Here is a 19478-nt window from a genome sequence, read left to right as displayed (position 1 = left end):
TGTAAAAAAGTCGTAATTGAGGTAACCTTTAGAAGGATGACTCGTAATTAAGGCAACAAATTTGTAAAAAAGTCGTAATTGAGGTAACCTTTAGAAGGATGACTCGTAATTAAGGCAACAAATTTGTAAAAAAGTCGTAATTGAGGTAACTTTTAGAAGGATGACTCGTAATTAAGGCAACAAATTTGTAAAAACGTTGTAATTAAGGTAACCTTTAGAAGCATGACTCGTAATTAAGGCGACTTAAAATCATAAAGTCCTAATTAAGGTAACCTTTAGAAGGAAGAGTCATAATAAAGTCGTAATTAAGGTAACTTTTAGAAAGATGACTCGTAATTAAGGCGGCTTAAAATCGTAAAAAAGTCGTAATTAAGGTAGAAGGATGACTCAATTAAGGTGACAAATTTGTAATAAATTCATAATTAAGGTAACCTTTAGAAGGATGACTCGTAATTAAGGCAACAAATTTGTAAAAAAGTCGTAATTGAGGTAACTTTTAGAAGGATGACTCGTAATTAAGGCAACAAATTTGTAAAAACGTTGTAATTAAGGTAACCTTTAGAAGCATGACTCGTAATTAAGGCGACTTAAAATCATAAAGTCCTAATTAAGGTAACCTTTAGAAGGAAGAGTCATAATAAAGTCGTAATTAAGGTAACTTTTAGAAAGATGACTCGTAATTAAGGCGGCTTAAAATCGTAAAAAAGTCGTAATTAAGGTAGAAGGATGACTCAATTAAGGCAACAAATTTGTAATAAATTCATAATTAAGGTAACCTTTAGAAGGATGAAATCATTAAGGTGACTTAAAATCGTAAAAAAAGTCGTAATTAAGGTAACTTTTAAAGGGATGACTTGTAATTAAGGCAACAAATTTGTAAAAATGTCGTAATTAAGGTAACCTTTAGAAGGATGACTTGTAATTAAGGCGACTTAATCATAAAGTTGTAAATAAGGTAACCTTTGTAAGGAAGAGTCATAATAAAGTCATAATTAAGGTAACTTTTAGAAAGATGACTCGTAATTAAGGTGGCTTAAAATTGTAAAAAAGTCGTAATTAAGGTAGAAGGATGACTCATAATTAAGGTGACAAATTTGTAATAAATTCATAATTAAGGTAACCTTTAGAAGGATGACTCGTAATTAAGGCGACTTAAAATCGTAATAAATTTGTAATTAAGGTAACCTTTAGAAGGGTGATTTCGTAATTAAGGCGACTTAAAATGGTAATTAAAGACATAAGGTAACCTTTAGAAGGATGACTCGTCATTAAGGCGACTGAAAGTTGTAAAAAAGTCGTAATTGAGGTAACCTTTAGAAGGATGACTCGTAATTAAGGCAACAAATTTGTAAAAGCGTTGTAATTAAGGTAACCTTTAGAAGGATGACTTGTAATTAAGGCAACAAATTTGTAAAAATGTCATAAGGTAACCTTTAGAAGGATGACTCATAATTAAGGCAACAAATTTGTAAAAGCGTTGTAATTAAGGTAACCTTTAGAAGGATGACTCATAATTAAGGCAACAAATTTGTAAAAACGTTGTAATTAAGGTAACCTTTAGAGGGATGACTTGTAATTAAGGCAACAAATTTGTAAAAATGTCATAAGGTAACCTTTAGAAGGATGACTCGTAATTAAGGCGACTTAATCATAAAGTTGTAATTAAGGTAACCTTTGCAAGGATGTCATAATAAAGTTGTAATTAAGGTAACTTTTAGAAAGATGACTTGTAATTAAGGTGGCTTAAAATCGTAAAAAACTCGTAATTAAGGTAGAAGGATGACTCAATTAGGGTGACAAATTTGTAATAAACTCATAAGGTAACCTTTAGAAGCATGACTCGTAATTAAGGCGATTTAAAATTATAAAGTCGTAATTAAGGTAACCTTTAGAAGGGTGATTTTGTAATTAAGGCGACTTAAAATGGTAATTAAAGACAATTAAGGTAACCTTTAGAAGGATGACTCATCATTAAGGCGACTTAAAGTTGTAAAAAAGTCGTAATTGAGGTAACTTTTAGAAGGATGACTCGTAATTTAAGGCAACAAATTTGTAAAAAGGTCGTAATTAAGGTAACCTTTAGAAGGATGACTCGTAATTAAGGCAACAAATTTGTAAAAAGGTTGTAATTAAGGTAACCTTTAGAAGGATGACTCGTAATTAAGGCAACAAATTTGTAAAAACGTCGTAATTAAGATAACCTTTAGAAGGATGACTCGTAATTAAGGCAACAAATTTGTAAAAAGGTCGTAATTGAGGTAACTTTTAGAAGGATGACTCGTAATTAAGGCAACAAATTTGTAAAAAGGTCGTAATTGAGGTAACTTTTAGAAGGATGACTCGTAATTAAGGCAACAAATTTGTAAAAACGTCGTAATTAAGGTAACCTTTAGAAGGATGACTCGTAATTAAGGCAACAAATTTGTAAAAAAGTCATAATTAAGGTAACCTTTAGAAGGATGACTCGTAATTAAGGCGACTTAAAATCATAAAGTCCTAATTAAGGTTGCCTTTAGAAGGAAGAGTCATAATAAAGTCGTTATTAAGGTAACTTTTAGAAAGGCGACTCGTAATTAAGGCGGCTTAAAATTGTAAAAAAGTCGTAATTAAGGTAGAAGGATGACTCAATTAAGGCAACAAATTTGTAATAAATTCATAATTAAGGTAACCTTTAGAAGGATGACTCGTCATTAAGGTGACTTAAAATCGTAAAAAGTCGTAATTAAGGTAACTTTTATAAGGATGACTCGTAATTAAGGCAACAAATTTGTAAAAATGTCGTAATTTAAGGATGATTTGTAATTAAGGTGACTTAAAATCATAATATATTTGTAATTCAGGTGACCTTTAGAAGGATGACTCGTCATTAAGGCGACTTCGTTATAAGGTAACTTTTATAAGTATCACTCATGATTAAGGCAACAAAATTGTAATAAAGTCATAAGGTAACATTTTAGAAGGATAACTTGTACTTAAGGCAACAAATTAATAAAGTCATAAGGTAACCTTTAGAAGTATGACTCGTAATTAAGGCGACTTAAAATCGTAATACATTTGTAATTAAGGTAACCTTTAGAAGGCTGACTCATAATTAAGACGACTTGGTCATAAGGTAGCTTTTAGAAGAATAACTTGTAATTAAGGCAACAAATTTGTAAAAAAAAAAGTCGTAATTAAGGTAACCTTTACAAGGCTGACTCATAATTAAGGCGACTTAAAGTTGTAATTAAGGTAACCTTTAGAAGGATGACTTGTAATTAAGGCAACAAATTTGTAAAAAAACCCTCATTATTAAGCTAACATTTAGAAGGTTGACTCTTAATTTAAGGCAACTTGGTCATAATTAAAGTAACTTTTATAAGGATGACTTGATTTAAGGCAACAAAATCGTAATAGTCATAATTAAGGTAAGATTTAGAAGGATGACTCGTAATTAAAGCATAAAATCGTAATAAAGGAAATATGCGCATATATATATATATAAAACTCGTATTTAAAATGCATCAAACTGAAGGTGAAGAGAAATGAAGGTAAGAAGGAATTTAGATCATTTTAAAATAAGAACTCGTAATGAAGGCAGTTTGATGGCAGTTAAAGGGGCACGAGGAAATATTATAATTGAATTGCTTCAAAATTAAATTCACCCCGTAATAAACTTTGTATAAATCGTAATCAAGGTCATTCACAAACACCGACTGAAAGCTGAAATAAAATCATTCTTCAGGTAAACTTTAATAAGGTAACTTCTAATGAACAAATTACAATTAAGGTAGGGAGGGTTTTTTTTTATATTTTTTAAATAATTTTGCAATTTAAAAATTTCTTAATTCAAGGTATTTAATGCAAATCACAATTACATTTGAACTCGATGATGTGTAATTAAGCTGTTGAAAAAAATTATTTCACTCTGTAATTAAGCTGACTCGGAATTAGTTTAATTACAATTAAGGTAGTTAAGGACTACAAAAACAAACTTTATATATAATTTAACATGATTACCTAAAGTAATCAGAAAACAAGTTAACTTGAGAAAGTAAGATTCTAGAAATATATCTTGTTTAATAATAATAATTCAAATTACCTTAATTATGATTTATAGTAACTAATTTTGCGTTTTATAATCAAGGTAACTTGAGGTCCAGACAGGAATATGTAATTAAGGTACAGGTATCTGCTAAAATATGGGTAATTTATGATTAAGCTTGGGGGGGAACAAAAAACAAAACAAAACACCGAGCTGCATTAAAATGAGGATAAGTTGAAAGTAAATTTAAGCTCGTAATTAAGGTAACCTTTAGAAGGATGACTCGTAATTAAGGCGACTTAAAATCGTAATAAATTCGTGATTAAGGTAACCTTTTGAAGGATGATTTCGTAATTAAGGCGACTTAAAATGGTAATTAAAGACATACGGTAACTTTTAGAAGGATGACTCGTCGTTAAGGCGACTTAAAGTTGTAAAAAAGTCATAATTAAGGTAACCTTTAGAAGGATGACTCGTAATTAAGGCAACAAATTTGTGAAAAAGTCGTAATTAAGGTAACCTTTAGAAGGATGACTCGTAATTAAGGCAACAAAGTTGTAAAAATGTCGTAATTAAGGTAACAAATTTGTAAAAAAGTTGTAATTAAGGTAACCTTTAAAAGATTGACTTGTAATTAAGGCGACAGATTTGTAAAAGCTTCATAATTAAGGTAACCTTTAGAAGGATGACTCATAATTAAGGCAACAAATTTATAAAAAAGTCGTAATTAAGGTAACCTTTAGAAGGATGACTCGTAATTAAAGCAACATTTGTAAAAAAGTCGTAATTAAGGTAACCTTTAGAAGGATGACTCGTAATTAAGGCAAATTTGTAAAAAAGTCGTAATTAAGGTAACAAATTTGTAAAAAAGTTGTAATTAAGGTAACCTTTAAAAGATTGACTCATAATTAAGGCAACAGATTTGTAAAAGCTTCATAATTAAGGTAACCTTTAGAAGGATGACTCATAATTAAGGCAACAAATTTATAAAAAAGTCATAATTAAGGTAACCTTTAGAAGGATGACTCGTAATTAAGGCAACAAATTTGTAAAAAAGTCGTAATTAAGGTAACCTTTAGAAGGATGACTCGTAATTAAGGTAACAAATTTGTAAAAATGTTGTAATAAAGGTAACAAATTTGTAAAAATGTCGTAATTAAGGTAACCTTTAGAAAGATGACTCGTAATTAAGGCAACAAATTTATAAAAAAGTCGTAATTAAGGTGACCTTTAGAAGGATGACTCGTAATTAAGGCAAATTTGTAAAAAAGTCGTAATTAAGGTAACAAATTTGTAAAAAAGTTGTAATTAAGGTAACCTTTAAAAGATTGACTCATAATTAAGGCAACAGATTTGTAAAAGCTTCATAATTAAGGTAACCTTTAGAAGGATGACTCATAATTAAGGCAACAAATTTATAAAAAAGTCATAATTAAGGTAACCTTTAGAAGGATGACTCGTAATTAAGGCAACAAATTTGTAAAAAAGTCGTAATTAAGGTAACCTTTAGAAGGATGACTCGTAATTAAGGTAACAAATTTGTAAAAATGTTGTAATAAAGGTAACAAATTTGTAAAAATGTCGTAATTAAGGTAACCTTTAGAAAGATGACTCGTAATTAAGGCAACAAATTTATAAAAAAGTCATAATTAAGGTAACCTTTAGAAGGATGACTTGTAATTAAGGCAACAAATTTGTAAAAATGTCATAATTAAGGTGACCTTTAGAAGGATGACTCGTAATTAAGGCAACAAATTTGTAAAAAAGTCGTAATTAAGGTAACAAATTTGTAAAAAAGTTGTAATTAAGGTACCCTTTAAAAGATTGACTCGTAATTAAGGCAACAGATTTGTAAAAGCTTCATAATTAAGGTAACCTTTAGAAGGATGACTCGTACTTAAGGTAACAAATTTATAAAAAAGTCATAAGGTAACCTTTAGAAAGATGACTCGTAATTAAGGCAACAAATTTATAAAAAAGTCGTAATTAAGGTAACCTTTAGAAGGATGACTCGTACTTAAGGTAACAAATTTATAAAAAAGTCATAAGGTAACCTTTAGAAAGATGACTCGTAATTAAGGCAACAAATTTATAAAAAAGTCGTAATTAAGGTAACCTTTAGAAGGATGACTCGTAATTAAGGCAACAAATTTGTAAAAATGTCGTAATTAAGGTAACCTTTAGAAGGATGACTCGTAATTAAGGCAACAAATTTGTAAAAATGTCGTAATTAAGGTAACAAATTTGTAAAAATGTCGTAATTAAGGTAACCTTTAGAAAGATGACTCGTAATTAAGGCAACAAATTTATAAAAAAGTCGTAATTAAGGTAACCTTTAGAAGGATGACTTGTAATTAAGGCAACAAATTTGTAAAAAAGTCGTAATTAAGGTAACCTTTAGAAGGATGACTCGTAATTAAGGCAACAAATTTATAAAAAAGTCATAATTAAGGTAACCTTTAGAAGGATGACTCGTAATTAAGGCAACAAATTTGTAAAAATGTCGTAATTAAGGTAACAAATTTGTAAAAATGTCGTAATTAAGGTAACCTTTAGAAAGATGACTCGTAATTAAGGCAACAAATTTATAAAAAAGTCGTAATTAAGGTAACCTTTAGAAGGATGACTTGTAATTAAGGCAACAAATTTGTAAAAAAGTCGTAATTAAGGTAACCTTTAGAAGGATGACTCGTAATTAAGGCAACAAATTTGTAAAAATGTCGTAATTAAGGTAACAAATTTGTAAAAATGTCGTAATTAAGGTAACCTTTAGAAAGATGACTCGTAATTAAGGCAACAAATTTATAAAAAAGTCATAATTAAGGTAACCTTTAGAAGGATGACTCGTAATTATGGCAACAAATTTATAAAAAAGTCGTAATTAAGGTAACCTTTAGAAGGATGACTTGTAATTAAGGCAACAAATTTGTAAAAAAGTCGTAATTAAGGTAACCTTTAGAAAGATGACTCGTAATTAAGGCAACAAATTTATAAAAAAGTCGTAATTAAGGTAACCTTTAGAAGGATGACTTGTAATTAAGGCAACAAATTTGTAAAAAAGTCGTAATTAAGGTAACCTTTAGAAGGATGACTCGTAATTAAGGCAACAAATTTGTAAAAATGTCGTAATTAAGGTAACAAATTTGTAAAAATGTCGTAATTAAGGTAACCTTTAGAAAGATGACTCGTAATTAAGGCAACAAATTTATAAAAAAGTCATAATTAAGGTAACCTTTAGAAGGATGACTCGTAATTATGGCAACAAATTTATAAAAAAGTCGTAATTAAGGTAACCTTTAGAAGGATGACTTGTAATTAAGGCAACAAATTTGTAAAAATGTCGTAATTAAGGTAACAAATTTGTAAAAATGTCGTAATTAAGGTAACCTTTAGAAAGATGACTCGTAATTAAGGCAACAAATTTATAAAAAAGTCATAATTAAGGTAACCTTTTAGAAGGATGACTTGTAATTAAGGCAACAAATTTGTAAAAAAGTCGTAATTAAGGTAACCTTTAGAAGGATGACTCGTAATTAAGGCAACAAATTTGTAAAAATGTCATAATTAAGGTAACCTTTTAGAAGGATGACTTGTAATTAAGGCAACAAATTTGTAAAAAAGTCTTAATTAAGGTAACCTTTAGAAGGATGACTCGTAATTAAGGTGATTTTAAAATTGTAAAAACGTCGTGAATACGGTAATCTTTATAAGGATAATTCGTAATTATAGTGACAGTAAATTTAGGGTAATTACGGTATTCTGTAGGTCATTATGGTAACTTGGAATCAATGTCATACATATTTAGCTTAATTACAAGCCTGGATTTTATTTTATTTTATTTTATTTTTTCATGAACCAAGCGAGAGATTTAACGTGCTAAAGTTCTCCAGCTTCCCTTCCAGCCGAATCGTCTCGGGCGTCTGCAGCGAGGAGATGAAAAGCGTGGCCACTTTAAACAGACTCCCTGATCCACGTGTAGGTCAAGCGCTTTGAAACGCGCAGGAAGCCGACCTTTTCTCTCTCCGTCTCAGCAGGTTCTCAGCCACTCGTCCGACTCGGGCGGCATGCCGAATTCGTTTTGATCTGCCTTTTATTTCTGCGTGAAGCGCCCGTCTTCAGGCCGAGCCGGATCGATGTGATGTGATGTTTTAGAGGATTCGGTCCTGACAGAACCAGAACCTCAGGATCACAGACCGAGATGGAGGAAGAAATCGAGTACATGTGCGATGAAGCAGAAACGGCAGTGAGCGCTTCTGTGATTTTATGATGGTCTGCTATAAAAGCTCTGGGTCCCTGATTATCAGGTCACTCTGCTTGAATCAGAACTTTATTTTTTTTAACATTGACGTTCTCCGAGACGAAGGCTGTAACCTTACGTCATTAAAATATAACACACTGAAACATTTTTTAAAAATCTGAACGAACCTTGGGTTATCCAGCGTGTTTCGCTCGGCTGATGATGATTTAATTTGTTTATTTGCTTGTTTTTGTTATTTACTCTTCGAACATAAAGAACTGTGAAAACGCAAACAGGGGTTGGAAAGTATTCTTCTCTAAAAATGTCGTTTCTTTATCGCAGTTTAAGGTGTGTCCTCAAAGCCAGTGTGTGTCCACACCGGGCCACCGTACCGACCTGTTCCTGCGACACCCCGGCAGCGTCCTGATCACCGACTTCTTCGGCAGCGTGCGCAAGGTGGAGATCACACGGGAGGTGCTGAACCTGACCGCGCCCGCAGAGGAAGCGTCCGCAGTCACGTAAGCGGTGTTTTATTTGGGTTTGATTCAAATAAATCCCCCACACGCCGAGACAGCGATCCATCAGGCACCGGACAGAGACAGGAAACGCTGCGTGCAAGTCGCTAAACGACTTAAATGAATTTTATTTATTAAAGAGTTATTTTACTGTGTATTTCGCGCCACTTGAGGAAAGATTTGTTTGTGGGTTTTTTTTCTGTCGTCGGTTTTCTGAGCAGTAAATGAAGGAAAGGGTCGCAGGGGGGCGTTTTCAGCTCGACACCCGTCAGACACGCTGCTTTCTGTCTGGTTGGTTTAATTCTGTTCAGCGTGAAAACAAAGCAAAAGTATGGATTTTTCTATTTCCTCTACTTTGAAGTAATAGGTGTGAAAACACTCATGTGGACAGAGTTCAGATGGAGAGGGAGAGATGCACAGTGAGAGAGAGGGGGAGAGAGAGAGATGCACAGTGAGAGAGGGGGAGAGATGCACAGTGAGAGAGAGGGAGAGAGAGAGAGATGCACAGTGAGAGGGGGAGAGAGAGAGATGCACAGTGAGAGGGGGAGAGAGAGAGATGCACAGTGAGAGGGGGAGAGAGAGAGATGCACAGTGAGAGGGGGAGAGAGAGAGATGCACAGTGAGAGAGGGGGAGAGAGAGATGCACAGTGAGAGAGGGGGAGAGAGAGAGATGCACAGTGAGAGGGGGAGAGAGAGAGATGCACAGTGAGAGGGGGAGAGAGAGAGATGCACAGTGAGAGAGGGGGAGAGAGAGAGATGCACAGTGAGAGAGGGGGAGAGAGAGAGATGCACAGTGAGAGAGGGGGAGAGAGAGAGATGCACAGTGAGAGGGGGAGAGAGAGAGATGCACAGTGAGAGAGGGGGAGAGAGAGAGATGCACAGTGAGAGAGGGAGAGAGAGAGAGAGATGCACAGTGAGAGGGGGAGAGAGAGAGATGCACAGTGAGAGGGGGAGAGAGAGAGATGCACAGTGAGAGAGGGGGAGAGAGAGAGATGCACAGTGAGAGAGGGAGAGAGAGAGAGAGATGCACAGTGAGAGGGGGAGAGAGAGAGATGCACAGTGAGAGAGGGGGAGAGAGAGAGATGCACAGTGAGAGAGGGGGAGAGAGAGAGATGCACAGTGAGAGAGGGAGAGAGAGAGAGAGATGCACAGTGAGAGAGGGGGAGAGAGAGAGATGCACAGTGAGAGGGGGAGAGAGAGAGATGCACAGTGAGAGAGGGGGAGAGAGAGAGATGCACAGTGAGAGGGGGGAGAGAGAGATGCACAGTGAGAGGGAGAGAGAGAGAGATGCACAGTGAGAGAGGGGGAGAGAGAGAGAGATGCACAGTGAGAGGGGGAGAGAGAGAGATGCACAGTGAGAGAGGGGGAGAGAGAGAGAGATGCACAGTGAGAGAGGGGGAGAGAGAGAGATGCACAGTGAGAGAGGGGAGAGAGAGAGAGAGATGCACAGTGAGAGAGGGGGAGAGAGAGAGATGCACAGTGAGAGAGGGGGAGAGAGAGAGATGCACAGTGAGAGGGGGAGAGAGAGAGATGCACAGTGAGAGAGGGGGAGAGAGAGAGATGCACAGTGAGAGAGGGAGAGAGAGAGAGATGCACAGTGAGAGGGGGAGAGAGAGAGATGCACAGTGAGAGAGGGGGAGAGAGAGAGATGCACAGTGAGAGAGGGGGGAGAGAGAGAGATGCACAGTGAGAGAGGGGGAGAGAGAGAGATGCACAGTGAGAGAGGGGAGAGAGAGATGCACAGTGAGTGAGAGGGAGAGAGAGATGCACAGTGAGTGAGAGGGAGAGAGAGATGCACAGTGAGAGAGGGGGAGAGAGAGATGCACAGTGAGAGAGGGGGAGAGAGAGATGCACAGTGAGAGAGGGGGAGAGAGAGATGCACAGTGAGAGAGAGGGGAGAGAGAGATGCACAGTGAGAGAGGGGGAGAGAGAGATGCACAGTGAGAGAGGGGGAGAGAGAGATGCACAGTGAGAGAGAGGGGAGAGAGAGATGCACAGTGAGAGAGGGGGGAGAGAGAGATGCACAGTGAGAGAGAGAGAGATGCACAGTGAGAGAGGGGGAGAGAGAGAGATGCACAGTGAGAGGGAGAGAGAGAGAGATGCACAGTGAGAGAGGGAGAGAGAGAGAGATGCACAGTGAGAGGGGGAGAGAGAGAGATGCACAGTGAGAGAGGGGGAGAGAGAGAGATGCACAGTGAGAGAGGGGAGAGAGAGATGCACAGTGAGAGGGAGAGAGAGAGAGATGCACAGTGAGAGAGGGGGAGAGAGAGAGAGATGCACAGTGAGAGAGGGAGAGAGAGAGAGATGCACAGTGAGAGGGGGAGAGAGAGAGATGCACAGTGAGAGAGGGGAGAGAGAGAGATGCACAGTGAGAGAGGGAGAGAGAGATGCACAGTGAGAGAGAGAGAGAGAGATGCACAGTGAGAGAGGGGGAGAGAGAGAGATGCACAGTGAGAGAGGGGGGAGAGAGAGAGATGCACAGTGAGAGAGAGAGTGAGAGAGAGAGAGATGCACAGTGAGAGAGGGGGAGAGAGAGATGCACAGTGAGAGAGGGGGAGAGAGAGATGCACAGTGAGAGAGGGGAGAGAGAGATGCACAGTGAGAGAGAGAGAGAGAGATGCACAGGAGAGAGGGAGAGAGAGATGCACAGTGAGAGAGGAGAGAGAGAGATGCACAGTGAGAGAGGGGAGAGAGAGAGATGCACAGTGAGAGAGGGGGAGAGAGAGAGATGCACAGTGAGAGAGAGGGGAGAGAGAGATGCACAGTGAGAGGGGAGAGAGATGCCAGGAGAGAGAGAGAGATGCACAGTGAGAGAGGGGGAGAGAGAGATGCACAGTGAGAGAGGGGGAGAGAGAGAGATGCACAGTGAGAGAGGGGGAGAGAGAGATGCACAGTGAGAGAGGGGGAGAGAGAGATGCACAGTGAGAGAGGGGGAGAGAGAGAGATGCACAGTGAGAGAGGGGGAGAGAGAGAGATGCACAGTGAGAGAGGGAGAGAGAGAGATGCACAGTGAGAGAGGGGGAGAGAGAGAGATGCACAGTGAGAGAGGGGAGAGAGAGAGAGATGCACAGTGAGAGAGGGAGAGAGAGAGAGATGCACAGTGAGAGAGGGGGAGAGAGAGAGATGCACAGTGAGAGAGGGGGAGAGAGAGAGATGCACAGTGAGAGAGGGGAGAGAGAGAGATGCACAGTGAGAGAGGGGAGAGAGAGAGAGATGCACAGTGAGAGAGGGGGAGAGAGAGAGATGCACAGTGAGAGAGGGGAGAGAGAGAGATGCACAGTGAGAGAGGGGGAGAGAGAGAGATGCACAGTGAGAGAGGGGGAGAGAGAGAGATGCACAGTGAGAGAGGGAGAGAGAGAGAGAGATGCACAGTGAGAGAGGGGGAGAGAGAGAGATGCACAGTGAGAGAGGGGGAGAGAGAGAGATGCACAGTGAGAGGGGAGAGAGAGAGAGATGCACAGTGAGAGAGGGGGAGAGAGAGAGATGCACAGTGAGAGAGAGGGAGAGAGAGATGCACAGTGAGAGAGGGGAGAGAGAGATGCACAGTGAGAGAGGGGGAGAGAGAGAGATGCACAGTGAGAGAGGGGGGAGAGAGAGATGCACAGTGAGAGAGAGGGGAGAGAGAGATGCACAGTGAGAGAGGGGGAGAGAGAGATGCACAGTGAGAGAGGGGGAGAGAGAGATGCACAGTGAGAGAGGAGGGAGAGAGAGATGCACAGTGAGAGAGGGGGGAGAGAGAGAGATGCACAGTGAGAGAGGGGAGAGAGAGAGAGATGCACAGTGAGAGAGGGGAGAGAGAGAGATGCACAGTGAGAGGGAGAGAGAGAGATGCACAGTGAGAGAGGGAGAGAGAGAGAGATGCACAGTGAGAGAGGGGAGAGAGAGAGATGCACAGTGAGAGAGGGGGAGAGAGAGAGATGCACAGTGAGAGAGGGAGGAGAGAGAGAGATGCACAGTGAGAGAGGGGGAGAGAGAGAGATGCACAGTGAGTGAGAGGGGAGAGAGAGAGATGCACAGTGAGAGAGGGGGAGAGAGAGATGCACAGTGAGAGAGGGGGAGAGAGAGATGCACAGTGAGAGAGAGGGGAGAGAGAGATGCACAGTGAGAGAGGGGGAGAGAGAGATGCACAGTGAGAGAGGGGAGAGAGAGATGCACAGTGAGAGAGGGGGAGAGAGAGATGCACAGTGAGAGAGGGGGAGAGAGAGATGCACAGTGAGAGAGGGGGAGAGAGAGAGATGCACAGTGAGAGAGGGGAGAGAGAGAGATGCACAGTGAGAGAGGGGGAGAGAGAGATGCACAGTGAGAGAGGGAGAGAGAGAGAGATGCACAGTGAGAGAGGGGAGAGAGAGAGAGATGCACAGTGAGAGGGGGAGAGAGAGAGATGCACAGTGAGAGAGGGGGAGAGAGAGAGATGCACAGTGAGAGAGGGAGAGAGAGAGAGAGAGATGCACAGTGAGAGAGGGGGAGAGAGAGAGATGCACAGTGAGAGAGAGGGGAGAGAGAGAGATGCACAGTGAGAGAGGGGGAGAGAGAGAGATGCACAGTGAGGAGAGGGGAGAGAGAGAGATGCACAGTGAGAGAGGGGGAGAGAGAGATGCACAGTGAGAGAGGGGGGAGAGAGAGATGCACAGTGAGAGAGGGGGAGAGAGAGATGCACAGTGAGAGGGGGAGAGAGAGAGATGCACAGTGAGAGAGGGGGAGAGAGAGATGCACAGTGAGAGAGGGAGAGAGAGAGAGAGAGAGATGCACAGTGAGAGGGGGGAGAGAGAGAGATGCACAGTGAGAGAGGGGGAGAGAGAGAGATGCACAGTGAGAGAGAGGGGGGAGAGAGAGAGATGCACAGTGAGAGAGGGGGAGAGAGAGAGATGCACAGTGAGAGAGGGGAGAGGAGAGGGAGAGAGAGATGCACAGTGAGAGAGGGGAGAGAGAGATGCACAGTGAGAGAGGGGAGAGAGAGATGCACAGTGAGAGAGGGGGAGAGAGAGATGCACAGTGAGAGAGAGGGGAGAGAGAGATGCACAGTGAGAGAGGGGGAGAGAGAGATGCACAGTGAGAGAGGGGGGAGAGAGAGATGCACAGTGAGAGAGGGGGAGAGAGAGATGCACAGTGAGAGAGGGAGAGAGAGATGCACAGTGAGAGAGGGGGAGAGAGAGATGCACAGTGAGAGGGGGAGAGATAGATGCACAGTGAGAGAGGGGAGAGAGAGATGCACAGTGAGAGAGAGGGGAGAGAGAGATGCACAGTGAGAGAGGGGGAGAGAGAGATGCACAGTGAGAGAGAGGGGAGAGAGAGATGCACAGTGAGAGAGGGGGAGAGAGAGAGATGCACAGTGAGAGAGGGAGAGAGAGAGATGCACAGTGAGAGAGGGAGAGAGAGAGAGATGCACAGTGAGAGAGGGGGAGAGAGAGAGATGCACAGTGAGAGAGGGAGAGAGAGAGAGATGCACAGTGAGAGAGGGAGAGAGAGAGTTGCACAGTGAGAGAGGGAGAGAGAGAGAGAGATGCACAGAGAGAGGGAGAGAGAGAGAGATGCACAGTGAGAGAGGGGGGAGAGAGAGAGATGCACAGTGAGAGAGGAGAGAGAGAGATGCACAATGAGAGAGGGAGAGAGAGAGATGCACAGTGAGAGAGGGGGAGAGAGAGATGCACAGTGAGAGGGAGAGAGAGAGAGATGCACAGTGAGAGAGGGGGAGAGAGAGATGCACAGTGAGAGAGGGGGAGAGAGAGATGCAGTGAGAGAGGGAGAGAGAGAGAGATGCACAGTGAGAGAGGGAGAGAGAGAGTTGCACAGTGAGAGAGGGAGAGAGAGAGAGAGATGCACAGTGAGAGAGGGAGAGAGAGAGAGAGATGCACAGAGAGAGGGAGAGAGAGAGAGAGATGCACAGTGAGAGAGGGGAGAGAGAGAGAGATGCACAGTGAGAGAAGGAGAGAGAGAGATGCACAATGAGAGAGGGAGAGAGAGAGATGCACAGTGAGAGAGAGGGAGAGAGAGATGCACAGTGAGAGGGAGAGAGAGAGAGAGAGATGCACAGTGAGAGAGGGGGAGAGAGAGATGCACAGTGAGAGAGGGGGAGAGAGAGATGCAGTGAGAGAGGGAGAGAGAGAGATGCACAGTGAGAGAGGGAGAGAGAGAGAGATGCACAGTGAGAGAGGGGGAGAGAGAGATGCACAGTGAGAGAGGGGAGAGAGAGATGCACAGTGAGAGAGGGGAGAGAGAGAGATGCACAGTGAGAGAGGGAGAGAGAGAGATGCACAGTGAGAGAGGGGGAGAGAGAGAGAGATGCACAGTGAGAGAAGGAGAGAGAGAGATGCACAATGAGAGAGGGAGAGAGAGAGAGATGCACAGTGAGAGAGGGGAGAGAGAGAGATGCACAGTGAGAGGGAGAGAGAGAGAGATGCACAGTGAGAGAGGGAGAGAGAGAGAGAGATGCACAGTGAGAGGGGAGAGAGAGAGATGCACAGTGAGAGAGGGGAGAGAGAGATGCACAGTGAGAGAGGGGGAGAGAGAGAGATGCACAGTGAGAGAGGGGGAGAGAGAGAGATGCACAGTGAGAGAGGGGGAGAGAGAGAGATGCACAGTGAGAGGGGGAGAGAGAGATGCACAGTGAGAGAGGGGGAGAGAGAGAGATGCACAGTGAGAGGGGGAGAGAGAGATGCACAGTGAGAGGGGGAGAGAGAGATGCACAGTGAGAGGGGGAGAGAGAGATGCACAGTGAGAGGAGAGAGAGAGAGATGCACAGTGAGAGAGGGGGAGAGAGAGAGAGAGATGCACAGTGAGAGAGGGGGAGAGAGAGAGATGCACAGTGAGAGAGGGGGAGAGAGAGAGATGCACAGTGAGAGGGAGAGAGAGAGAGATGCACAGTGAGAGAGGGGGAGAGAGAGAGATGCACAGTGAGAGGGGGAGAGAGAGAGATGCACAGTGAGAGAGGGGAGAGAGAGAGATGCACAGTGAGAGAGGGAGAGAGAGAGAGATGCACAGTGAGAGGGGGAGAGAGAGAGATGCACAGTGAGAGGGGGAGAGAGAGAGATGCACAGTGAGGAGGGGGAGAGAGAGAGATGCACAGTGAGAGAGGGGAGAGAGAGAGATGCACAGTGAGAGAGGGGGAGAGAGAGAGATGCACAGTGAGAGAGGGGGAGAGAGAGAGATGCACAGTGAGAGAGGGAGAGAGAGAGAGAGATGCACAGTGAGAGAGGGGGAGAGAGAGATGCACAGTGAGAGAGGGGGAGAGAGAGAGAGATGCACAGTGAGAGAGGGAGAGAGAGAGAGATGCACAGTGAGAGGGGGAGAGAGAGAGATGCACAGTGAGAGGGGGAGAGAGAGAGATGCACAGTGAGAGAGGGGGAGAGAGAGAGATGCACAGTGAGAGGGGGAGAGAGAGAGATGCACAGTGAGAGAGGGGGAGAGAGAGAGAGATGCACAGTGAGAGAGGGGAGAGAGAGAGATGCACAGTGAGAGGGGAGAGAGAGAGATGCACAGTGAGAGAGGGGGAGAGAGAGAGATGCACAGTGAGAGAGGGAGAGAGAGAGAGATGCACAGTGAGAGGGGGAGAGAGAGAGATGCACAGTGAGAGAGGGGAGAGAGAGAGATGCACAGTGAGAGGGGAGAGAGAGAGATGCACAGTGAGAGAGGGGAGAGAGAGAGATGCACAGTGAGAGAGGGGGAGAGAGAGAGATGCACAGTGAGAGAGGGAGAGAGAGAGAGAGATGCACAGTGAGAGAGGGGGAGAGAGAGATGCACAGTGAGAGAGGGGGAGAGAGAGAGATGCACAGTGAGAGAGGGAGAGAGAGAGAGATGCACAGTGAGAGGGGGAGAGAGAGAGATGCACAGTGAGAGGGGGAGAGAGAGAGATGCACAGTGAGAGAGGGGGAGAGAGAGAGATGCACAGTGAGAGGGGGAGAGAGAGAGAGATGCACAGTGAGAGAGGGGGAGAGAGAGAGATGCACAGTGAGAGAGGGGGAGAGAGAGAGATGCACAGTGAGAGGGGGAGAGAGAGAGATGCACAGTGAGAGGGGGAGAGAGAGAGATGCACAGTGAGAGAGGGAGAGAGAGAGAGATGCACAGTGAGAGGGGGAGAGAGAGAGATGCACAGTGAGAGGGGAGAGAGAGAGATGCACAGTGAGAGGGGGAGAGAGAGAGATGCACAGTGAGAGAGGGGGAGAGAGAGAGATGCACAGTGAGAGAGGGAGAGAGAGAGATGCACAGTGAGAGAGGGGGAGAGAGAGAGATGCACAGTGAGAGAGGGGAGAGAGAGAGATGCACAGTGAGAGGGGAGAGAGAGAGATGCACAGTGAGAGAGGGGGAGAGAGAGATGCACAGTGAGAGAGGGGGAGAGAGAGAGATGCACAGTGAGAGAGGGGGAGAGAGAGAGATGCACAGTGAGAGAGGGAGAGAGAGAGAGAGATGCACAGTGAGAGGGGGAGAGAGAGAGATGCACAGTGTGAGAGGGGGAGAGAGAGAGATGCACAGTGAGAGAGGGGGAGAGAGAGATGCACAGTGAGAGGGGGAGAGAGAGAGATGCACAGTGAGAGAGGGGGAGAGAGAGAGATGCACAGTGAGAGGGGGGAGAGAGAGATGCACAGTGAGAGGGGAGAGAGAGAGATGCACAGTGAGAGAGGGGGAGAGAGAGAGATGCACAGTGAGAGAGGGGGAGAGAGAGAGATGCACAGTGAGAGGGGGAGAGAGAGAGATGCACAGTGAGAGAGGGGGAGAGAGAGAGATGCACAGTGAGAGAGGGAGAGAGAGAGAGAGATGCACAGTGAGAGGGGGAGAGAGAGAGATGCACAGTGAGAGGGGGAGAGAGAGAGATGCACAGTGAGAGAGGGGGAGAGAGAGAGATGCACAGTGAGAGAGGGGGAGAGAGAGAGATGCACAGTGAGAGAGGGGGAGAGAGAGAGATGCACAGTGAGAGAGGGGAGAGAGAGAGAGAGATGCACAGTGAGAGAGGGGAGAGAGAGATGCACAGTGAGAGGGGGAGAGAGAGAGATGCACAGTGAGAGAGGGGGAGAGAGAGAGATGCACAGTGAGAGAGGGGGAGAGAGAGATGCACAGTGAGAGAGGGGGAGAGAGAGAGATGCACAGTGAGAGAGGGGGAGAGAGAGAGATGCACAGTGAGAGAGGGAGAGAGAGAGAGAGATGCACAGTGAGAGAGGGGAGAGAGAGAGATGCACAGTGAGAGGGGGAGAGAGAGAGATGCACAGTGAGAGAGGGGGAGAGAGAGAGATGCACAGTGAGAGGGGGAGAGAGAGATGCACAGTGAGAGGGAGAGAGAGAGAGATGCACAGTGAGAGAGGGGGAGAGAGAGAGATGCACAGTGAGAGGGGGAGAGAGAGAGATGCACAGTGAGAGGGGGAGAGAGAGAGATGCACAGTGAGAGAGGGGGAGAGAGAGAGATGCACAGTGAGAGAGGGGGAGAGAGAGAGATGCACAGTGAGAGAGGGGGAGAGAGAGAGATGCACAGTGAGAGGGGAGAGAGAGAGATGCACAGTGAGAGAGGGGAGAGAGAGAGATGCACAGTGAGAGAGGGAGAGAGAGAGAGAGATGCACAGTGAGAGGGGGAGAGAGAGAGATGCACAGTGAGAGAGGGGGAGAGAGAGAGATGCACAGTGAGAGAGGGGGGAGAGAGAGAGATGCACAGTGAGAGAGGGGAGAGAGAGAGATGCACAGTGAGAGAGGGGGAGAGAGAGATGCACAGTGAGAGAGGGGGAGAGAGAGATGCACAGTGAGAGAGGGGAGAGAGAGAGATGCACAGTGAGAGAGGGGGAGAGAGAGAGATGCACAGTGAGAGAGGGGGAGAGAGAGATGCACAGTGAGAGAGAGGGGAGAGAGAGAGATGCACAGTGAGAGAGGGGGAGAGAGAGAGATGCACAGTGAGAGAGAGAGAGATGCACAGTGAGAGGGAGAGAGATGCACAGTGAGAGAGGGGAGAGAGAGAGATGCACAGTGAGAGGGGGAGAGAGAGAGATGCACAGTGAGAGAGGGGAGAGAGAGATGCACAGTGAGAGGGGAGAGAGAGAGATGCACAGTGAGAGAGGGGGAGAGAGAGAGATGCACAGTGAGAGAGGGGGAGAGAGAGAGATGCACAGTGAGAGAGGGGAGAGAGAGAGATGCACAGTGAGAGAGGGAGAGAGAGAGATGCACAGTGAGAGAGGGGGAGAGAGAGAGATGCACAGTGAGAGAGGGGGAGAGAGAGATGCACAGTGAGAGAGGGGAGAGAGAGAGATGCACAGTGAGAGAGGGGAGAGAGAGAGATGCACAGTGAGAGAGGGAGAGAGAGAGAGATGCACAGTGAGAGGGGGAGAGAGAGAGATGCACAGTGAGAGAGGGGGAGAGAGAGAGATGCACAGTGAGAGAGGGGGGAGAGAGAGAGATGCACAGTGAGAGAGGGGAGAGAGAGAGATGCACAGTGAGAGAGGGGGAGAGAGAGAGATGCACAGTGAGAGAGGGGGAGAGAGAGATGCACAGTGAGAGAGGGGGAGAGAGAGATGCACAGTGAGAGAGGGGGAGAGAGAGATGCACAGTGAGAGAGGGGGAGAGAGAGATGCACAGTGAGAGAGGGGAGAGAGAGATGCACAGTGAGAGAGGGGGAGAGAGAGAGATGCACAGTGAGAGAGGGGGAGAGAGAGAGAGATGCACAGTGAGAGAGGGGGAGAGAGAGAGATGCACAGTGAGAGGGGGAGAGAGAGAGATGCACAGTGAGAGAGGG

General features: G+C 44.4%; 1 protein-coding gene across 2 annotated transcripts in view; it reads left to right on the top strand.

The window, feature by feature from the left end:
• The window catches only part of pigk (phosphatidylinositol glycan anchor biosynthesis, class K), a 94973-nt gene that overhangs the window by 12885 nt on the left and 62610 nt on the right, over positions 1 to 19478 (top strand). For both annotated transcript variants that reach the window (XM_060928942.1, XM_060928952.1), the window contains exon 9: positions 8604 to 8779. In XM_060928942.1, the coding sequence (XP_060784925.1) occupies positions 8604 to 8779 (176 nt within the window). The remainder of the gene's footprint in view (positions 1 to 8603; positions 8780 to 19478) is intronic.

This window comes from Neoarius graeffei, chromosome 1 (assembly GCF_027579695.1).
Source record: "Neoarius graeffei isolate fNeoGra1 chromosome 1, fNeoGra1.pri, whole genome shotgun sequence".
NCBI lineage: Eukaryota > Metazoa > Chordata > Actinopteri > Siluriformes > Ariidae > Neoarius > Neoarius graeffei.
Note: the sequence above shows the minus strand (reverse complement) of the source record. Positions and strands in the feature narration are given on the sequence as shown.